At 34.0% G+C, this 22,110-nt stretch overlaps 2 protein-coding genes across 2 annotated transcripts; both read right to left on the bottom strand.

The window, feature by feature from the left end:
* Window positions 1-6,749: 6,749 nt before the first annotated feature.
* Window positions 6,750-7,697, bottom strand: LOC108995137. Its single transcript, XM_018970638.1, has one exon. It carries the CDS (start codon window positions 7,695-7,697, stop codon window positions 6,750-6,752), a length of 948 nt encoding a protein of 315 aa, XP_018826183.1.
* Window positions 7,698-12,239: 4,542 nt separating this feature from the next.
* Window positions 12,240-13,063, bottom strand: LOC108995148 (UPF0098 protein CPn_0877/CP_0992/CPj0877/CpB0906). The gene is made up of 2 exons (XM_018970647.2): window positions 12,568-13,063; window positions 12,240-12,421 (listed from the first exon to the last, which is right to left on the bottom strand). The coding sequence occupies exons 1-2, from the start codon at window positions 12,994-12,996 to the stop codon at window positions 12,347-12,349; spliced, it is 504 nt and encodes a 167-aa protein (XP_018826192.1). The 5' UTR covers window positions 12,997-13,063; the 3' UTR covers window positions 12,240-12,346.
* Between the last annotated feature and the right edge of the window lie 9,047 nt (window positions 13,064-22,110).

The following is a 22,110-nucleotide window of genomic DNA, read 5'->3' as shown; positions in this document are numbered from 1 at the left end:
TAGCAGCAATAAAGACACTTCAAACTCACACACTGCGGGTGTTCAGATTCGTAGTTGGAACTGAGAAAGTATGGTGTCTATTGGACATATTTATAGAGAGAATGCTGCTTTGATATGTTAATGAATGGATGGCATATCGTCATTCTGTCAATCTATGGCGGAGGACACGGATGTCTACCGTAGGGGACTAGACCCAGCAGGCAGCTAGCAGGTCTCCTTATAAATTAGCATACGCAAAGGTTTTTGCTTTGCAGATTGCATTGTTAAAGTCACTGTAGGCATCCTCTTCTATTTTAACTAGTCTGCAAGATCGAATTCAATTTATTTTTTAAGAGGCCTGCAATACTTAATTATCGAATAGGGATAGGAGTAATGATACTGAAAAATTCTAAAAATGCGTTTGAATATTGAGCAAAGTTGAACTAAGCTAAATTCTTTATAAATAATAGTGAGTTGATATAATAGAATGAGTTTTGTAGGGTTTACTTAAAATGAGTTTAAGGCTGTGTTTGGTTACAAGACTCAGCTGAGTTCAATCTAATTTTAAATTGAGTCTAACATCTAAACACCAAACTCTCAAATTACTAAACTCATCTCAACTCAAAACCTTCTTACACGTGGGACCTTCAACCTTTTTCAACTTAATAAATCTTTATATGTGGGACTCACAACCTTTTTCAACTTTCCATAAAAAGTATTAAACTCATCTTAACATCCAAACACACTTTAAACTCAGTTTAGATGAGCCACATATAACTCCATCCATTACTCAACTCACCACTATTTATAAAAAACTAAGTTCAGCTGAGCTCAACTCAACACCCAAATGCAGTCTAAATGTGTTTGGATATTAAGATGAGTTTAGATGTATTTATGGAGAGTTGAAAAAGGTTATGAGTCTCATGTGTAAATAAGTATTGAATTGAAAAAAATTGTGGATCCCACGTGTAAAGAGGTTTTGAGTTGAGATGAGTTTAGTAATTTGAGAGTTGAGTGTTTGGATGTTAGATTTAACTTAAAATTAGACTAAACTAAGTTAAACTCATATGAGTTTAACAACCAAACAGGGCCTAAATGTATAAATCTTTTCTTAAAAAAAAAATGAATTCCATTAAAAAACATGATTTTTCAAAAAAAAAATTTTTTATAGTGAAATCTACTTATTTATAAAAGGTTTGTGCCATCTTTATATATTTCAGTCTTGTATGTATCATTAATATATCAAATTATGTAATAAAATAGTATTATTTCAAATTTTACTTTAACTTTTTCACTTTTGATCATTTGATATTGATGTGCTTAAATTTCATAAAAAAATATTATTATATTTAAAACAGTAGGTAAATTGTAAATGGATTGAGCATTAGCATTGGCTTATATAAATATAAATATAAAATTTGCATAATATAACATGATTTTACATTTGGTTATTCCACTCAAACTTTTTCCCACGTTAGATTATCCATCTCACTATAAGAAAACTGCTTATTTGTGGCCAGTTAATTCTAACAAAATGACTATTTATAGTTAAAATGAGTCTGTTTTGGTCACAAATAATCTTTTCACTGCAATTAAATAGTCACAAAAGTCCGTTTTTCTTATAGTGTCTATTAGTCAAAATAATTATAAAATATTATAAATTTAATAATATTTTTTTTCAATTTTTTTGTTCTATTAATTCTTTTTTTCTAAATTAAAAGTTACATGAAAATATTATTGTTATACAATATGAGACTTGAATAAATATGTGGTTGGGTCCTAGAGTGTAACGAATATATTCTAAATATTTAATACAACAAACTTATTTCAAACATAATGTCACTGTCATATTCTCATGATCAGTACAACCAACCAGCGAAAGTTGCGTTAAATCCCAAGTAGCATCTCAGGCAAACCAAGGTATGTGTTTGTTCTATGTCAATACTTGTTCCTTTACTAGGCTTGATGCACTATATATGTATAGAGGCTGGATTGAAAAAAATTGAGGGAAGAGAGAAAGCGCTTCTAGAGGAAGAAAATAATAAACAAATATTTGGTTGAATTACAGTATTAAGTCAAATATGACTGCAGGAGTCGAATTATTATAGCTAAAAATCATTTAGTTTTATATTTGCATAATTCAATACAGCCCTCCATGTTTTATTAGCTATTTGACCTTTTACATTTACATTTAGATATTTCGATGCGAATGCTCTTAGGGTTTGTTTGTTTTTAGAAATGAGATGATATGAGATTAAAATTAAAAAATTAAATAAAATATTATTAAAGTATATTTTTTTAATATTATTTTTATTTTAAAATTTGAAAAAATTGAATTGTTTATTTTATTTTGTATTAAAAGTTAAAAAAATTATAATAATTAGATGAGATGAGATGAGATGAGATATTTTTTTAAAATAAACTACGCCTTAGCGTCTAACTACTCATATATATCTTAAGGAAAATGATTTATCTACAACACATTTTATAACACATTGTACAACAATGTGTTAAATGAGGGGCATTATTATAAAATCATCTTATAAAAATAAGATAATTTTATAATAATACCCCTCATTTAACACATTATTGTATAATATATTATAAAATGTGTTGTAGGTGTATCACTACTCATATCTTAATGTTAGTACGTCGTCCAGGACAAACTATCATTTTTCACAAGCTAGTCTGCGCCCAGTGTTTATTGTTGGACGTGACGGTTAATACATTTTTCTGTTCTTTTAAATAATTTTTTTTAAATATTTTCAATACACAAATTTACAATAACTTTTTAAACATTTAAACAAAAATTAAATTGCAATAGCATTTTCCTACGGCTACAAATCTAGGAAACAAATCAGTAGGCCAACTAGCATTTTCCATATATTAATTAATCACAGGTGTGCTTACAACTAAGAGCATTGGCAATGGCCTAGCCATTGTCAAAGCCAAGTGCAAATTTTACCTTTTTTTATCACAAAATTTCTACATTGAACTAGCTATAGCCATATATTTTAGTTTTGAGCTACAGTAATTTTTTCTACCTAGCTATATTTGGCTATACACTATTGAAGGACCAAATGAGTTTTTTATTATTTTTTCTCAATTTCCCTCCCTTTCCCTCCCTTTTTGGTAATTTTTCTTGCCAAATTACTTTTCTTTTATGATAAAGTTTCTAATTGAGGGTACATTTATTTTCTATCATTATTAGCTTAATACACAATATAAAAATATAAATAGCAAAAAAAAAAGTTAGCAAAAATTAATTTGTTGGTTTCAAGAATTGTTGTATAATTTTTTTTTATCAAATATTATTAAAATATATGAAGTATATTTACAAAATATGAAAAAAAAAATTTGTCAAATATTATTAAAATATATAATATAATAATATTATTTTGACTTTAAAATGCTAGTCCAATGTGGACTTAGATAGTCAAAAGTTAATACAATAGCCAAAATGTAAGATTTTAGCCAAATTTTAGACTTGGCAATGGCTAGTCCATTGCCAATGCTCTAAGGACAAAGTTGTTGCGGGATTTTCCAAGTGTACGATTCCAGCCATTTTAACTTCGGGTTTTACTGTTTGCTGAAAGAGAATCACTATTCATGTTTGCTCGTGTTACCTGATTACCTCTCGTTAAGATGTTCAGTAGAAAGAAAAGGAGCTCAGTCCGATTTGGATGTACAAAACTCTCTTTTTATTTTATTTTATCGTTATAATTTTTTAAAATTTTTATATAAAATATAATAAAAAATTTAATTTTTTTAAATTTTAAAATAAAAATAATATTTTAAAAATATTTTATTTAACTTTTAATAAAATATCTTATCTCATCTCATTTGAATTGCATAATCAAACGAGTCCTTAATGTCTCCTCAGCTCTTCCTACTAATGGAGTTTTGGAGCCAAAAGTTCTTCTACTACTGTTTCTAGATCGAAGTTAGATCCGTTATTACAAAGGGCACTGCTATGGATCTCGAATTCGGGACCCATTTTGTGTCCCGAATAGACTTTTTATTTTTTTTGTTTTTTTGTTATATATTTTTTTAATCATCATAAATATTTTTAAAAAAATAAAAAAATTATAACATCATTAAAAAATATTTTTTTAATCATTCAGTAAAAAAAAAAAACAAAAAAATAAAACATTCGGGATACATTTTGAATCCCGAATTCGGGAGCCAAAGCATTTCCCAATTACAAAATGTGTATAGCGATTTTGGTGTGGCACGTAGGATATTTCTTCGTGTATCCACGGAGTTCAGATATTTTTCGGTACATATATCAGTTGCTCCCATTCTCAGTTGTTTCGATTCTTACATAGGACATTGAGAGTTTTCGTTTGTTGTACTGTAGCGTACTTTGCAGGTGCATAAGAGGCCGATGCAATCTTATTTCCCTTTGGCAGGTGGCTACAGTACTAGAGTCTATATATAACATTGAGAATTTTCATGGGTGTCGCATCGTAGAGATTGTCGGAAGATACATCATGTGGCCGATGCAGATCCTACTTCCCTTGGATTCGAAGTAAGTACATCAGGGAGTTGAATCCTTCTGGTATCTTGGGTGACGATTCCTTGACAGGGATGAGTTAGCGATCGGTTGAATAATTGAACAATAGAAGTATCTTCCTAGGGAAACTTTCCATCTCTTTATTTTGTCGCTACACAATCAAACAGAATGATTTCATACATGGTGGGGTCTGTACGTTAGGGAAAACTCTTATTCATTTGAAGCCTTGCAGCTTGGTCAGCCTTGTTAATTTGACCTTGCTTTACTCTTAATTTGCTTGTGGTTGACATGATTGCGTGTTTGGTCTTTTTTTTTCCCTCTTTTCGCTCCTTCGAGGGTTTTGTTTAGGTTGACCTTTGCTTATATGGCTAGGTTTGTTGCTAATTATAGAAGCATGTATATATATGTATGGTTATAAGGCTAGAGAAGAGTACTGCATCCTTATCTTTGAAAATTAAAGGAGATTGATTATATATACATGAAAAGTAATCCCTTTTTTCTTGTCACCCAGTCCAATATCAAGTATATATATCGTAGGCATAATTAATTGGGGGCCAACAAGCTGGCCAGCATGAAAATGTTGTGAACGTGATTGTAATTGTGCATGGTTCAATAATCCAACGTAAACTTCTATTTATTCTTTATTCAGCAACATAAATGGTGAAATGGAAATTCCCAGAAAGAAAAGACTGAAAAAGCTGAAAACAGTAGTACTCGATCGAGATTGATAGCTAGGGAAAAGACAGAGAGACGAGGGCAAGCAAAAGCACATGATGTGGCTCCGGTTTTCACATCGGGGGTGGGTAGAACCCTAATTATTTTTACTTGTTCAGCTGAAAATTTTACCTGCTTCACCTGTCTTCTCAAATCTAGCTAGCTTCTTCAACACATGCATACATCAGTCTCTGGCTCAAAAAAATTGAAAACAAAAAAGACATCAATCACAACTTTCTGGTGCATGTACCTGAGGGCAATGGTACTGCAGAAGACTTCAACATAAATCAATAGGTTCGTTCATTAGGGGCTCTTGACAAGACCACTTAACAAAACCATATCAAAAGAAGATAAAACCAGAACAGGTCTACAAAGCTGGGACAACATGGCAGGTAATAAGTGTCCCTTGGATTAGCCATTTCATTGAAAAATACTGAATACAAGGGCCCGCGGCCAGCAGTATTTAGGTGAGGCTGCTAATTAATAGCGTGGAAACATGGATAAAACCTAGTATGATTACTTTCCTGCAAGAGCAGACAGACTTGCTCTTCAATTCTTTTTTGGTGCAGGGTGGCCTTTGTTTTGAAGTTCTTGAGTAACAGAACTCCGTGTCTCGGCGCCTCTTCCTTCTTCTCTCCCCTGACTAGTTTCACCAACTAGGTCCAAATATTTGGTCAAACTATTCTCCATTTTTTTAAAAACTTCAAAAGTAGAGAGACAAGTGACAATAAGTTATAGCCTATATATCTAAATGTTTTAGAGATATACGTATAAAATTGATCATGTTATAACTTTTTATTACTTCGATATTTATTGTTGTCTAAAGTCTTAGACACGGCATTTAATACCCATTGAGGAGCAATTTTAGATTTTACCAATTATCAATTACTTTTTAGACATGGAAATTTTAAATTTTAGATTTATTTTTCGTGTCTAATTATATGTTATTATATTATATATAGTATTACGTGTTGTTAACTTGTTGTACTAGACTTATTTTTATGTATTTTATAGAGTAATATTTTATTTGTGATTTGAACTTATGAGTGTTTTATGTTTGTTGCCTTTTTTGACTCTAATGTTGGTTACGTATTTTATGGAGTAATGTTTTATTTGGGACTTGTTGGTTATGTTTTATGGAGGAAGGTGCTACTTGATACAATCATAGAACAAGAACCATAAACTCTAATACAACCATAGACTCTAATACAACCATAGACATACAACCATAGACTTGAACTCATTATGAGGCACTATATTGTTGCCATAAATGCTTGACGAGATCTGCTTGGAGTTGACGATGAATTTTCCTATCCCTAAGAGCATGATGGCGTTGAATGAACTCACTAAATTCAGGTGTAGGGCCAGTTGACACTGCATCATGTATGCTTTCTACCAACTGTTCATATTCGAACTCTTCTTCTTCGTTGTCAGTCCGTTCATCTTCAATGATCATATTATGTAAAATTACGCATGCCATCATAATATCATTGAGCGTTTCAATGTGAAAAAACCTTGCAGGTCCACGAATTATAGCAAATCATGTTTGAAGCACACCAAAAGCACGCTCCGCATCCTTCCTTGCGGACTTTTGGGCTGCAACAAAGTATTTTTTCTTGTTTCCTTGAGGAGCTGAGATGGTCTTAACAAATGTTGCCCATTGTGGATAAATGTCATCAGGAATATAGTATCTCATTGCATAGTTATGACCATTAATAGTGTAATTAACAGTCGGAGTAAGCCCTTGACCAAGGTCAGAAAATATAAATGATCGATCAAGCACATTTATATCATTATGAGATCCCGGTAATCCAAAAAAAGCATGCCAAATCCATAGATCGTAAGAAGCCACTGCTTCTAAAATAATTGTTGGTTCGTGGATATGACCAGAGTACATACCATAACAAGCAGTTGGGCAGTTCTTCCACTTCCAGTGCATACAATCGATGCTCCCTAACATACCTGGAAATCCACATTTTTCACCAACTGCTAGCAGTCTAGCAATGTCATTATTGTTGGGTTTTCTTAAGTACTCTTCAGAAAAAATTGAAACAACTGCTCTAACAAACATTTTTAGGCTTCTTAATGCCGTAGTCTCTCCAATCTTCAAATATTCATCCATAAAATCAGCCGTGACACCATATGCAAGCATCCTCAGAGCAACTGTTATTTTTTGAAGGGAAGAAAAACCAAGCCTTCCAGAATTATCTCGTCTTTGGACAAAATAAGGTTTATGGGCTTCTACCACAGCTTGGATACGAAGAAATAGAGAACGACTCATTCGAAACCTTTTTTGAAAATATTTGTGAGGATAGATTGGAGGATCAGCAAAATAGTCAGGAAAAAGATTTTGGTGGGCTTGCAATCGATCATGCCTTATGAATTTACGTGATTTTTTAGAAGAACCACGTGAGCTTGATCCTTCTTTTTCCACAAGTTGTCTTGCTATCTCAAATTCTTCGTCAGAATCTGAATCGATAAGTGTCATTTTGTGAAAAAGTGAACGATCCATTGAGAAGAAATGAAAAGAAAAGGTTTCACAGGGACACTTGAGTTGAAGTAAATGAAATTGTTGATGAAATGTTATGTTTTATAGTGGAAGAATATAGCTGTTGGAGAATTATATCCATTAGAAAATATAGCCGTTAAAAAATATAGCCGTTGGAAAAATATAGCCGTTAAAAAATATAACCGTTGGAGAAATTCAAATTACAATTAGAATTAAAATAAATGAAAAGTTCAAAATCAATATTTTAATAGAATAGTGAAATATTTGTTGAGCCTGTTATTTGATGTTATTGAAAAGTAGCTAGCTAAATTTGTAAAAGTAGATTTTTTAATCAAATTTTAGCTAAAGTTTGTTGAGCCCACTACTAGTGCTCTTATATATACTAAACTATTAGTTTATTTATATTATGGTATAAATATATAAATTTATAATAATTAACTCATCCTAGTATCTTTTTTAATTTAATTATATAAGTTCTAGTTATATAACTATATAACTATATTAGTATATATGATCAAAATATAAATAATACATATTTTAAAAATATATGTACAATATTGGAGTCAGAGTCGAAGTGGAGTCAAACAACACCTCTTACTAAAAAATCCAAAAAATATCCGACTCCGACTATGAACCATCGGAATCCAATTTTCGCTCAGTCCTATAGGACACTTGTTCCTTTAGTGAAATATTATTTACTAGCTAGGGTCATTAAAAATTATAATGAGATAATAACCATTATATCCGTATAGTGGGACCTATTAAATCACCTGGATCGGATAGTTATGTTTTCTATCAACAAAGTTGGGAGTTGATTGAGGAGAAGTCTGTAAGGTAGTGCTTGAATGCTTGAATCCTAATATTAAAAGCTTGCATTCCATAAAATCTACTTATATTTCTCCGATTCCAAAATATAAGGAAGCTTCAAAAGTTACAGACTTCCATTGTATCAGTCTTTGTAATGTCTTGTATAAGATTTTTGCAAAAGTTAGACCTAAACATACATTTCCAAAAATCATTTCACCAAACCAAAGTGCATTCCTCTCGAGCTGTTTCATAGTAGATCACAATATTCTTGCTGCATATGATGCCCTTCACACAATAAGGAGTAGCATTAAAGCTCAATATGAATAAGACATTTGATCGAGTAGAATGAAAGTTATTGGAAGCTATTATGAGGAAAATGGACTTTGCTGATAAGTGGATACATCTCATTATGAAGTGTATTAATTTAATCTTATATTCTAAACTAGTGAATGGGGTTGTAAGACTCAATCACCTCTTCTTTGCTTATAATAGTTTTTTATTTTTTCGGAAAGCTAATTCTTTTGAATGGTCAATAATTTTTCATTTGTTGTATTTATATGAGCATGCTTCAAGTCTGAAACTAAACATGGATAAATCATCGGTGTTCTTCAACAAGAATACATATATTCAACTTAGGGAGCTTTTATTGGCTAATACTGGTATAAGCACGGCAAGGGGACCCTTTGCCGCCATATTTATTTATATTGATACAAGAAGTTCTTTCAAGGCTTCTTCGGAAAGAATTTGAGGAGGGTCGCATTGGTAAGTATTATCATCCTATGGTGGCACCGTTGGTGTCTCATCTGTTATATACAGATGATATTTTAATTTTTTTAAATGGTGAAAAAAGATCTCTGAGACATTTGGGTACCATATTATCATGCTATGAAAATTGGTCAGGCCAACAGGTTAGCAAAGAAAAATCGGCAATTGTTTCCTCACCAGTAATTAGTGTTGCCAGGCAGCGTGGTTTGGTGCATTTAACGGGGTATGCACTTGGTAATTTTCCAGTCATGTATCTAGGGGTTCCGTTGATATATGGGTGCTTGAAAGTTGTCCACCTGGATCTTGTGGTAGCGAAATTTTGAGCTAAGGTTGCGGGGTGGAAGGCAAGATTGATGTCGCAAGGGGGGCGATTGATTCTGCTCAAGCACGTTCTCTCTAGTATGGCTTCCCATTGTTTGGTTGTGATTAAAAAAATTAATTCAATTTTAGCCCATTTTTTTGGGGAGAGAAGAATGAGAAAGCAAAAAAGGAAGTGGTGTGTGTGGTCTCGAATCAGTAAGCCAATAGAGGAGGGTGGCCTGGGTTTGAGGAATTTTCTGGAAATTCAAAGAGCAATGCACATGAAATTGGCCTGGCGTGTTTTGTCGTTGGACTCATTGTGGGCTCAATTCACGGTGTCGAAGTATGGAAGAGGACAACATGTTTCGCTGCTAGTAGCTCGCAGTAATAGTTCGAGAACTTGGAAGTCTATAGTCTCAGTTATGCTTGACGTCTGTGAGGCTACCAAAGTTAGAGTGAGGGAGGGGACATCGTCCTTCTGGTATGGTAGGTTCGAATGGCCCCTTATGCAATTTGGTGCGGGTAGTTAGCAGGCCTTCTCTACAAATTAAGGAGGTTTTGGTTGGGGATTCCTGGGATTGTGACATACTGCAGCAGTTAGTTGGTGAGGAGTTGGCGGTTGAGGTGATTAGGGAAATTGGTATTGGACATCCTGGGCAAGATGTTTTAATTTGGAAGCTTGCTTTGGATGGAAAGTTTACTACAACCAGTGCGTGGGAGTTAATCCAAGTGAGGAAAGATCATCACGGTTGGATGGATTGGATATGGAGTAAATATATGCCAAAGAAAATTTCAATTTGCATGTGGAGGGCTCGTTTTAACTACCTAGCTACGGATACTAAGGTGCAGTCACGTGGAGTTGTCATGGCTTCAAAGTGTGATTGCTGTCAATCCCCATAAACCGAAACGCTGGATCATGTGCTTGCTACTGGGTAGATTGCAGAACAGGTTTGGCGCTTAGCTTCACTGGCAATGGGCATAGGCTGTTTGCAAACCCGAACCTGGTGGCATCGAGTGGAGGCTTGGATGGTGTGTGCGAAAAAATGAACAAAAACGAGTATTTGAGTTGGCCTGCTACCAAGCATCATTACTTGGGGTTTATGGTGACGACGCTGTCAATCTCGAATGGAGGGAGTACAGGCAAATGCAATGGATGTTTGGAGATCTATTCGGTTATGGCTAGGAATCTTGGTAAATGATTTGAATGATAAGAAGGTCACCACGGTTGATGCACAGATTTTGAAGGCGTTGGACATGAATATACCAGACTAGGCTGTATGTAAACTACTTCAAATTGTATGGTTAAAACCACCTGTTGGCTGGTGGAAATTGAATATGGATGGTAGTTGCCGTGGAAATCTAGGGAATTGTGGTGTGGATGGAGTTTTGTAGGATCATAGGGGTCGAATGAAGGCGGGTTTTTTTGTTCACTATGGGTTTGGAACCAACAACGAGACTGAATTAAGAGCTTTACTTCAAGGGGTTCGACTATGTAAAGAAATGGATGACCAAAATATTATTTTGGAGTGTGATTCTAAGGTAGTGGTTGATTGAGTAAAGAAGCGAGGTTGTAATTTATGATATCTTTAGAATTACTGGGATTCCCTCCTTCAAGAACTAGATGGAGTTCAATTTCAAGTGGTGCATCAATTTAGAGAAGGCAACTAAGCTGCGGATTATTTGGCAAGAAAATTAGAAGAGGGTTCAAATTGAAATTTTTTTTCCTGGTGATTGCGTACCAAGGTTATTGATGGATATTATAGGAAAGTAATGGTTTTTGGGCTTGTCGTGTTTTTAGGCATGTTTTTTTTTTTAGTTTTATATAGTTTTCTTCTTGGGTTGGTTTTTAGTTTATTGTTGGGTACTTGGTTTTTGGGTTAGATGTAAACCCCAAGTGTCATGATGTTTTTCAGCAGTGTTTTTCCATCATAAATGAGAGTTTTTTTTTTTTCAATAAACTTAAGACGGGACTGTTATATAAATGGCTACCGACTTTTTTTTTTTTTTAATTTTTGAAAAATATCTCGATTTACTAGTTTTAATTGGAAAATCAAGGGTTCAAGCATTTTATTGATCTATTAAAAGTCGAGTATGGTATAGAATTAAAAATTGGAATAATAGTCTTGTTTAGTTACATGGTTGAAGTTAAAAGATGAATAAAATATTATTATAATATTATTTTTTTAATATTATTTATTATATTTTATGTGAACATTTAAAATCTTTGTAATGATTTTATAAGATGAGATAAGATAATTTAATTTGTATAACCATGCCTAAATTTACATCTCAAACAAGAAAAAATGTCATCATCAAAACTGTTTTACAAGCTATTCTTACTTATAGGATTAATGTGTTTCTCTTCCCAATAAAGTTATGCCAGATCCAAAGTAAGATGATTAGGAGATTTTGGTGTAGTTTCCAAGACAAGAATCATGGTGTGTTATTGGATTTCTTAGGATAGAATGGGAATATCAAAATATGCAGGTAGTTTTTCTAAAATTGTTTAATTAGACGAGAAGGGAGACCAATTCAACAGCGCTACGATGTTCATTATGTAATCGAATAATATTGTTGAGGCAAAGATATATTGATTGTTTAATCAATGAATGTACGGTTTTTCAAAAAAAAAAAAAAAAGATCAGCATCAGGAAGAGAATTAAAAATGCGAATATTAAAAAAAAGGTTCATTAATCTCACGTTAGGGAGAAAGATACTCGAGTCAAAATTAAAGACGCTGCATAATTAATAGATCATTAGAAAACGGCCATCAAGACAGCTTCTCCCAGCACATGCCCTTGAATTGCATCCAATAGCTTGTCTTTCGTGACCTACAACGTACATAAAACCCAGATCAGATTGAACTAAACAAGAACAAAACTGTCAACTTCATACACACACACACACGCAACATATATTAATGTCCACATACAACGACAACTGCTGCATGCAGATGCAGATGCAGATACGTTCCTACCTTGTTACCAAGATGGAGCTGATCATCATCCAAAGCATAGAGTTTAAACTCGAAGCGGTGGCCATGGGAGGGCAGCTTGGGCCCGCGCCAACCTGGGACCTTATAGTCATTGTACCCTTCTTTGATTCCAGCGTAGTCACCACCCACTTCCTCTTCCTTCCCAGAGAAACCCTCGGGAACACCCTTCAATGTCGGAGGAATGTTCGCTACCACCCACATCGTCCATGGCACAATCGGATCACTTGGGTCCGGAGCATCGATGTCCTGAACCACAAGAGCCAGGGCCTTGGTTCCATCGGGCACGTTGTACCATTCCAGTGGCGGAGATATATTTTTCACAGCACCTTGACCTTCCTCTGTATACTTCCTGGGAAACTTTCCTTCGTGGTTTATTGCAGGTGACACCAGCCTGAACTTATCGCTAGCCATCTTGCGCTCTAGTTAACAAATTTGTACCCATTTTCTTCCGCTCGCTCACTGCTTTAAGGTCGAAGTTGAGGGGTTTGATCAATATTGATTAGCATTTTTGGGTTATGTGATTTGGAAGACACGTGGTGCGAAGTTTCGTGTTGGCGAGAGAAGGTGCGAGACGCATTAAAGCAGGGACACGTAGTGTGCGACGTGGGGGATGGTGGAGCGTCTTAGACAAAAGGCCTGTCGAACCAGTCAGTCTAGAAATGTCGCGTTTTGCTCAGGCTGCCGCTCGAAGTTTTTTTTGGGTTTATCACATGATTTATTTTAAAAAATAAGTGGAAAGTTTGATATTTATATGATTTTTTTTATAAAATATTTTTATAAATAAATTTTATTTATTTATAAAAATAATATACATAAACTTATAAAATTAATTTTATTATAAAATAAATATTACGTATCACGTTATAAATCAAGTCCAACTTATTTTTATAAAAAAAATTATATCTTAATCACTTATTATTTTTTATTGATAATTTCTACTTTTTAACAAAAATAATTTTTTTATACAAAAAAAAGTATTTCATTCATACAAGATAACAATTACATACGTTTATCAAATCAAGTAATTTGAGAAAGAAAGTCTAGAATACAATCCCACCACATTTAAATACTATCAACTATCTCTCTCTCTAAAAACCAGACTCTCTCTCTCTAAAAACCCTCTTGTTCGGATCGAGCTAGGGGGAAGGGGAGCTTCGGCTCCTTCTTCCTCTTCCTCTCCTTCATCTCCTTGCCGGCCCTTCGTTTTCGGTGGTTTTTTTGTTTTTGTTTTTTTGTTTTTTGTTTTGTTTTTGTTTTTGTTTTTTTTTTTTTCCAGATTTTGGCCAAATAAGGGAGGATAGTTGGCTCGAGCTTCTCTGGTGGCCAACGACCAACATGCACACCACTCGGGAGAAGCCTCACCCGCCGATCTTGCCGTCGACCAGATTGGGCGCTATTCGGAGCTGCACATTGCGCAAACACGCGGCTTTAAAGGAAACGCGTGAGTCCCTCAACTACTGTGATTCATCTTCTGTCGACGCCATGTGTGGCAGCTTAGGGCCCAGTGACTCTGGCAAGATCTCGACCAACTGATTGGCTCCTTCCCAATGTGGTGCGTGTCATGCACACGCCACCAGCTGCCTTCTCTTTTGTGTTTCCCGATTCAATTTAGTTGGTGTTGTTTGGTGGTTTCCGACTTTATGTCGATGTGGTTTTTTTTTGTATTTGTTTGTTGATTTTTAAAAAAATAAAGTGAAATAGGCTATTGGACTTATGTCCATAGCAATGTTGGTTCCTCCCTCCTCCTAACAGGAGGATGTGTGTAGTATTTACTTCTCCTCTTTTGGATGATGGAGTTTGGTTACGGGTTGGTTCTACCTCTGTTTTATACAAAGATTAATACTCTCTTTTGACAGTTTTTGAAGTTCAGACAATGCCGTTGCAAAGATATTTGTGTACAGGGAGTTTATAACAGGAATTTAGTTTGGCTTGTAATTTTGTGTCACAGATGTAACTTCTTTATAGAATGAAATGATGTCTATTTTCTAAAATAATAAAAAAATAATTAAAAAAAAAAAACTATCCATGCATTTCTAGCTAACTTATGGGCTGCTCTATTCCCCTCTCCACAAACATGATTAAATGAACATGTTACAAAGTAAGTTTTAAGTCGTGAAACCTCTACAAATAGCACAGCCATAAATGAATCGACCATGTTATTTTGCTGTAGCGATTCCACTAACATCAAACAATCACTCTCAACAATTATATCAGTTATGCCCATACTGGAGCAGAGCTGTAGCCCTCTAAAAACTGCTAAAAGCTCAATAGTTTCTGGACTTTCAACATCATTTTCAGCCTTGCTAGCAGCCATGATCACATTCCTTGCAGCATCACGAAGAAGCATCCCAATTCCTGCCTTATTAAGGTCTCCAAACAAATCCCCATCTGTATTTAGCTTCATCACATTTTCTGGTGGAGGTTTCCGACTGAAATGGTCTTTATCTGAAACTGAGTCTTTACTTTAACTTCCTTAAAATTCTTCATAAGACATAAAGCATGTTCTGTCACATGCTTTACACTCAAAATATGTTACTCAAATTCATTTTTATTGCTTTTATACCATAACCCCCAGGCCAAACTAAAGAATAAGCTTAATCTGTCAACCTCTTCAACTTCAACGAGCTGTAATACCAAATCAAAGAAATTTGCATGAACATTGCTATCCAAAGATGGAAAAAACTGATGCCATATCTCTCTCAACTGAACACAGCTAAAAATTGCATGATACAAATCTTCAACTGAATTCAAACAAAAGCTGCAGTTCCCCTTAGTTATAACATGCTTCTTCAACATATTTTCCTTAATAGGCAAAACTTCTTTAGAAGCACACCATGCGAAAACTCTAACTTTATTAGGAACAAGCATCTTCCACAAAACCATCCACAATTTATGCTACCTCATCCTATTAGAGCCTTCAGTTGAATCAGAATTATTGTGTTGCATAATCAATTGGTAACAACTTTTCACAGAAAATTAGCCACTTCTTTCACACTCTCATATCCACTTATCAGCCATAATTCTAGGAGAGATCACCACTTTCAAAGTATTTGTCACTACATTTGGATTGAAAAGAGATCTAATTTTCTCCAAATTCCACCATCGAGTAGGATCATCAATAATAGAGGCTACTAAGTCACTTTTGTACTAATCTGAGTAACCAATTTCCTGTTCCAATGACTTATAACCTAGGATCCATTTTTCAGTCCACAAATGAGCAATTTGACCTTCCCAATCCTCCATCGACACATTTCTCTTAACCATCTCTTCGCCTCCCATATCCCCCTCCATGTATATGAAGGACAATTTTCCAACTTACCTTCAAAGAAATCTATAGTAGAAAAATATCTTGCCTTTAACAACTTATACAGCAAGGAGTTCTTATCTTGTAGAAGCCTCAAACCTTGCTTAGCAAGGAGAGCAAAGTTGAAAGTGCATAAGTTTTTAAACCCCATACCCCCTTTTGACTTACCCTCACACATACTGTGCCAACTAACCCAATGAATCTTTTTTTCTTCACCTCTCTACCCCAACCAAAACCTTGACATTAGCCCTTCTAATTCATAACATAAACCAACAGGCAAAAGAAAGCAACTCATAGAATAAGTGAGTATCGATAAAGCTACAACCTTCAAAAACACCTCCTTACCCCCTTTAGATAATTTCTCCTTCCAACTTTGAAGTTTTTGCCAAACATTCTGTTTAATGGACTGAAAAGCCTTTGTTTTTGAGTTACCAACAATTGGAGGTAAACCAAGATATTTCTCATATTGATGCACCTCACTATTACTCCATAAAATTTTAATTTCTTCTCTCAAATCCCTACCCACATTACCACTAAATACTATAGTTGTTTTTTCCTTGTTGATTTTTTGACCCGAAACACACTCATACAAGTTTAAGATAGATCGAACCTTTATGTTCTCTTCCACATTAGCTTTGCAAAATATAACGCTATCATCGGCAAAGAGCAAATGATTAATGTTTGGAGCCCCTTTACAGGTTTTTATACCAGAAATTTCCTTTCATAAGCCTGCCTCTCTTAATAATGCAATAAGACCTTCTACACAGAGAAGAAAAAGATAAGGGACAAAGGGTCCATTTGTCTTAATTCCTTGGAAGGAATAATATGATCTTTTGGCTCTCCATTAACCAAAACTGAAAAAGTAACAGATTTCACACAATACATAATCAAATCATTAAAACTCTGTTGGAAATCCATCACCTCCATTATAGTGGAAAGCAAACTCCATTCAACACGACCGTAGGCCTTACTCATATCCAACTTAATAGACATATAACCCTTTTTTTTTTTAATGCTTTAAAAACTAAACCAATTCATAAGCAACAAGAACATTATCAGTGATTAAATAACCCGGAACAAAAGCATTATGATTTTCGCTAATAACTGAAGGCAACATTGTTTTCAGCCTATTAGAAATCACATTTACAATCAATTTATAGGCCACATTACACAAGCTAATGGGCCTATAATTAGCAACAGTAGTAGGGTATTTCTTCTTAGGAATAAGAGTAATATGAGTGTGATTAAGAGATGAAGGGAAGTCACCAGTATTAAGAGCTTTTAACATTGCTCCTATGACAACATTGCCCACTACATGCCAATATTTTTTGTAAAACATTGGGGACATTCCATCCGACCAGGAGCTTTGGAAGGATGCATTTGAGACAAAGCAGCCACCACCTCTGTTTCTGTATAAATCTGACTGAGAGTAGCATTCATTGGACAAGTAACTTTTCCAGCAATTGACTGAAGAAAATATGTTGAACCCTTTGGATTAGAACTAGAAAAGAGCTCCTCAAAATAATGAAGAATAATCTGATCCCTCTACTCCCCAAACTGCTAGGCCCCTTGCTCATCTTTAAATTTAATCAAACTATTTTTTCTTCTTCGCTGAGAAGTCTTCATATGAAAATACCTTGAATTTTGATCACCCTCTTTAAGCCACAAAGCCTTAGATCTATGTCGCCACATGACCTTATCCCTTTCTAACCATTTTTGTACCTCTTTATTGGCCTCATTTTGATCATCTAAAAACTCTCCCACTGGATCAGCTTCACAAACCCTCTCCAATTCTACTCTTGCTTTATGTAACTGCTTTTGAACATTGCCAAAAGTAGTTTTATTCCAACTATCCAAATGAGTGCCACAATCCTTTATTAAATCCATAACAGTATGCATATCATCACTAACCCTATCCCCTCTCCAAATAGATTTAATAATGTCTTCACATGCCTGCTCCCCTACCCACATATCTTCAAATTTAAACCTCATCTTTGGTCTAATATACTCCCATTCTCCCTCAAAATATAGCCAAAGAGGAACATGATCAGAGTATGCAGCCAAACCATGGATTACACAAGCATTTGGAAACCTGCTCCTTCACTAAGAATTAGCCATTACTCTATCGAGTCTCTCACTAAGACAAAGAGAGCCCTCCCTCCTATTACACCAAGTGAACTTATGGCCCCTATTCCCCAAATTCTGAAGAGAACATTCATCAACTACATCCCTGAAAGCTTCAATCTGCCATGCTGGTCAAACCCGACCTCCCCACTTCTCATGAGAGTACAAAGGTTTCTTAACAAATTCCAAGTTTTAAACCCTTGACTTGTTTCTGGATGGCCACAAATACCAGTTAAAAACCAGCTTCCCATTATAGAACCCTTATCAATAACAACATTCACATGATAATGAGAATAATTAAGAATAAACAGATTTACATCCCTTCCCCAAAGCAGTGCAATAGCCCCATTTTCGCCCACAACAATCAATAGCCAAACAGTTGGAAAACCCTAACTTAAACTTACATACCTTAAATTGACGAGATTTCAATCTAGTTTCTTGCAAGAACAGGACGTTGGGAGCTTCCCTCTTCACCAAATCGCAAAGGATCCGAATGCCTCGTGGGTTCCCAATCCCACGAGCAATCCAGCTTAAAATTTTCATGGAGTCCAGCAGGGCTTCTCAACAGCCACCGCTGATCCATCTTGTTGAATGAGAACCTCAATAAGCACACACTCACCATCAGTAGTGATCCTTTTCAAAGGCCTTCCATGGAAGCGGTTGGCTTTCGTTTTCGGGAAATTAGAGACTGTTGAGAAAGTCAAGAAATATCTCCCTTATAGTCGTAAAACGACCGTTGCTTCCACTTCTTACTAAGAAAACCATGGGTCCTGTCACTTTTAATTTGACCCAGTCCAGCAAATGCAGCCATAAAACCATCCTCCTCATTAGTATTACCTGGCCCATCAGAATCATAAAGCCCATAGAGGTTTTGTTCTCAAAATGACTTCGTTTCCCCTTTCGTAATTCCCACCAAAATGCCACCACCTTCTTCTCTTTTGTTAACCGCTGCAATTTTTCCTGTAGCATCGGTCCCACCAACATTCCGTTGCTGACTTCGTCTTGCCTTGCTGTGTGCTATGGGTTGAGCCATAGAAGCGGAATTCACCATCGTAGATGGAGACCCTGGTTTTTGACTTTCTTTGTGATCTCATGGTTTTCCATCTGTGAACTGATCTCCATAGCTAGATGCACGTAACCAAGGTCCATACGGGAATACAACTTCTTTTTTCGGTGGAGCATCACTTTGTCGCAAGCCATAATTCTTATCCCCATACCCCAAACAACCACACAAATAGCAAAAATCAGGTAATCTCTCAAAAGAGAATCTATCCTAATAAACATCCCCATCTCACATTGAAAATTTTGGACCCCGTAACAGAGGTTTCATAATATCCACAATGACCCTTATCCGTAGGAACTCCCCCCTGGCCACCTCCCCTTTCTCAACATCCACCTCCTCAACCCTTCCAATATTCTTACCAATCCTATCTCCCACATAATCATTCCTAGCACGCAATGGAAGATCATGAAGACTCACCCAAAAAGTAGCCGTAGTGATCTTGATATTTTGAACTTGTTGATGACCATTTACTTCTTGAATAAGCACCAGGTGTTTATCAAAAGACCACGAACCATCCCTAGCCACACGGTCCTTATGGCATCGATCTTCAAAATCTGCCAGGATTAACGTCGAACTGAGATCCCAAAATCGCACCTCTTTTGCAAGCTTCAAGGCCGTCTTCATTGTCTTCTTAAAAGCATCGCGATTATAATGCTTGTTAGTCAATAGTAACATAATCAAATCCTTTCCCCCACATAAGGAAATGTCTTGCAAACGCGCATCCTCCACAACAACTTCATCCTCCTCTTGCTTAGTCAAAGATAATATCTTATATAGCACATCCAAGTTTTACTCCATACTGTTGAAATACTAGAGACTACCTAATTAGGTAACACAGAACAAAGAAACCCACCTACACTAAGTAGTAGCATAAACATCCACTCGAACTAGAGAGGCAGAGAGAGGATACCACCTAACAAAAATACATCAAACTTAAACATCCTCAAATTTTATCCGGTATTATTATGTGATAAAATGCATAGTAGTAAATTATGCGGGACTTGGGATCATTAGTAAATTTAAAAATATCACATTTATAAATCTATTGTTTGAGACGCTAAGAAAATTGATAACGTGGTTTGGTTTGAAAGTTAAGAAGAGATTAAATGAGATAAAAAAAAATGTAAATAATAGTAAAATAGTTTTTGAATAGTGGTTAAATGTTTTAAATTAAAATATTTTATGAGATTTTGAAAAAGTAGAGAGAAAAAATTAAATAAAAATATTATAAAATAAAAATATTATTATAATATTATTTTTATTTTGAAATTTGAAAAAAATTAAATTATTTTTTATATTTTGTTTAAAAATTTAGAAAAATTGTAATGATTAAATAATAATTAAATTAAAAATTTAAAAATTTAAAAGTAAAAGGTATTTATATTTGAGTGATCGGGCCTAATTGTGATCAGGTCCTCAAAGAAATGCATCCTAGGCTTTGTAGCACTTTCTTTTTCATTTTTAATTCTGATCGGGATTTTTGAGTTTGAATATTAGATTATGAATATTGTATCTAAATATCAAATCTTTATATATGTGCTCATTTCTTTCTAAACATATGAGTATGTTTAGATTATTTCAAAATTTTGTGAATAGTAGTGAAATAGTTTAATTAAAAATATTTTATTAAATTTTTGAAAATGAGAAAGAAAAGTTGAATAAAAATATTTTTAAAAATAAGTATTGTATTAGAGTTCATGAAAGTGAATAGATAAAAATAAAAATTTTGAATATTATTTTTATTTTGAAGTTTATAAAAGTTGTATCAATTTTTATATTTTAATAATAATTATATAATAATTAAATGAGAAGTTTAAAATTTGAAATAGATAAGTATTTTATATTTGAGTGATGTTGGAGTGAAATTACCAAGAGTTTTAAAAATTTTGATATTACCTAAACATGCCCTCAATCTTCCAAAAGATCAATATACGAATGAAAACATGGATTTTTTTTTTTTTTAAATGTCAGGGAACCTCTTTAAAGTAGGGCCCTTCAGACTGCATTGTAAACTCCGATCCTTTTACTGAACATGGAGATTATGCTCTTTTGACAATTTTTTTATTTTATTTCAGGTACTATGATGTTTGTAACATATATTTCAATATTTGAGGGTGTTCCACTCCTGATAGCTCTTTAATTTATTTCATTACAAATTTGATTTGTTTTAAGCAAAAAACCATATATATTATTGAACCACCAAGAAAAAAATGTCCTGAAAATATCAAACATTGTGAATATTTTAAAATAGAATAAATTGGCAGATCAGTTTACTTATAATTAAATTAGTATATTTTTAATTTGCAGAGTGAATTATAATAGATAATATTCTTTTTGGAATAAAAAAGGAAAAAGTTATGTGCATAATCATACATCATTAATTTGTTAAGACCAGTTTATAAATTGAATAATGTTAATATGACCTTTCATTTTAACTGTTTATGTATTTAAATTTATTTTCTTATTAATTAAGGAAGTGACTTAGTGTATTGCTATTTTTTTTATTTCTTAAAAATGTTTAAAGATATTAGAAAATATGATAAAAATAAAAAAATTAATTTTATCTAGACGGCACGTCCATAGCTGGACAGCAGCCTAATATCATTCTTATAAATTAGATTTGGATAATTAAAGAGGAAATGGTTGCAGGAGGGCATATCTTTTATTTATAAAATACTACAATTACAACTCTTGTTTCAAGCGAGTTCGCATATCAAATTACTCATCGATATTAACATGTAAGATATTTATTTAATAAAATGGTGTGAATTGAAAATAAAAATAATTTTTGTGAGATAGAAGATTTTATTCTTCTTTCAAAAAAATTTTTTTTAATAAAAAAATTATGTAAATATTAGTACGCAATTTAATATACGAACTCGCTTGTACCTGACCAGATTCAAAATATATATATATATATAAAATTTATAAATTCACATACTTTTATAATAAAATAACTTTACGTTAATGTCAATAAATTTATTTAATTAAAATCTTCCTCTTTTAATTTTGTAAGCGGCAAGGGACCACGTTT

The sequence above is a fragment of the Juglans regia genome, chromosome 4 (assembly GCF_001411555.2).
Source record: "Juglans regia cultivar Chandler chromosome 4, Walnut 2.0, whole genome shotgun sequence".
Taxonomy (NCBI): domain Eukaryota; kingdom Viridiplantae; phylum Streptophyta; class Magnoliopsida; order Fagales; family Juglandaceae; genus Juglans; species Juglans regia.
Note: the sequence above shows the minus strand (reverse complement) of the source record. Positions and strands in the feature narration are given on the sequence as shown.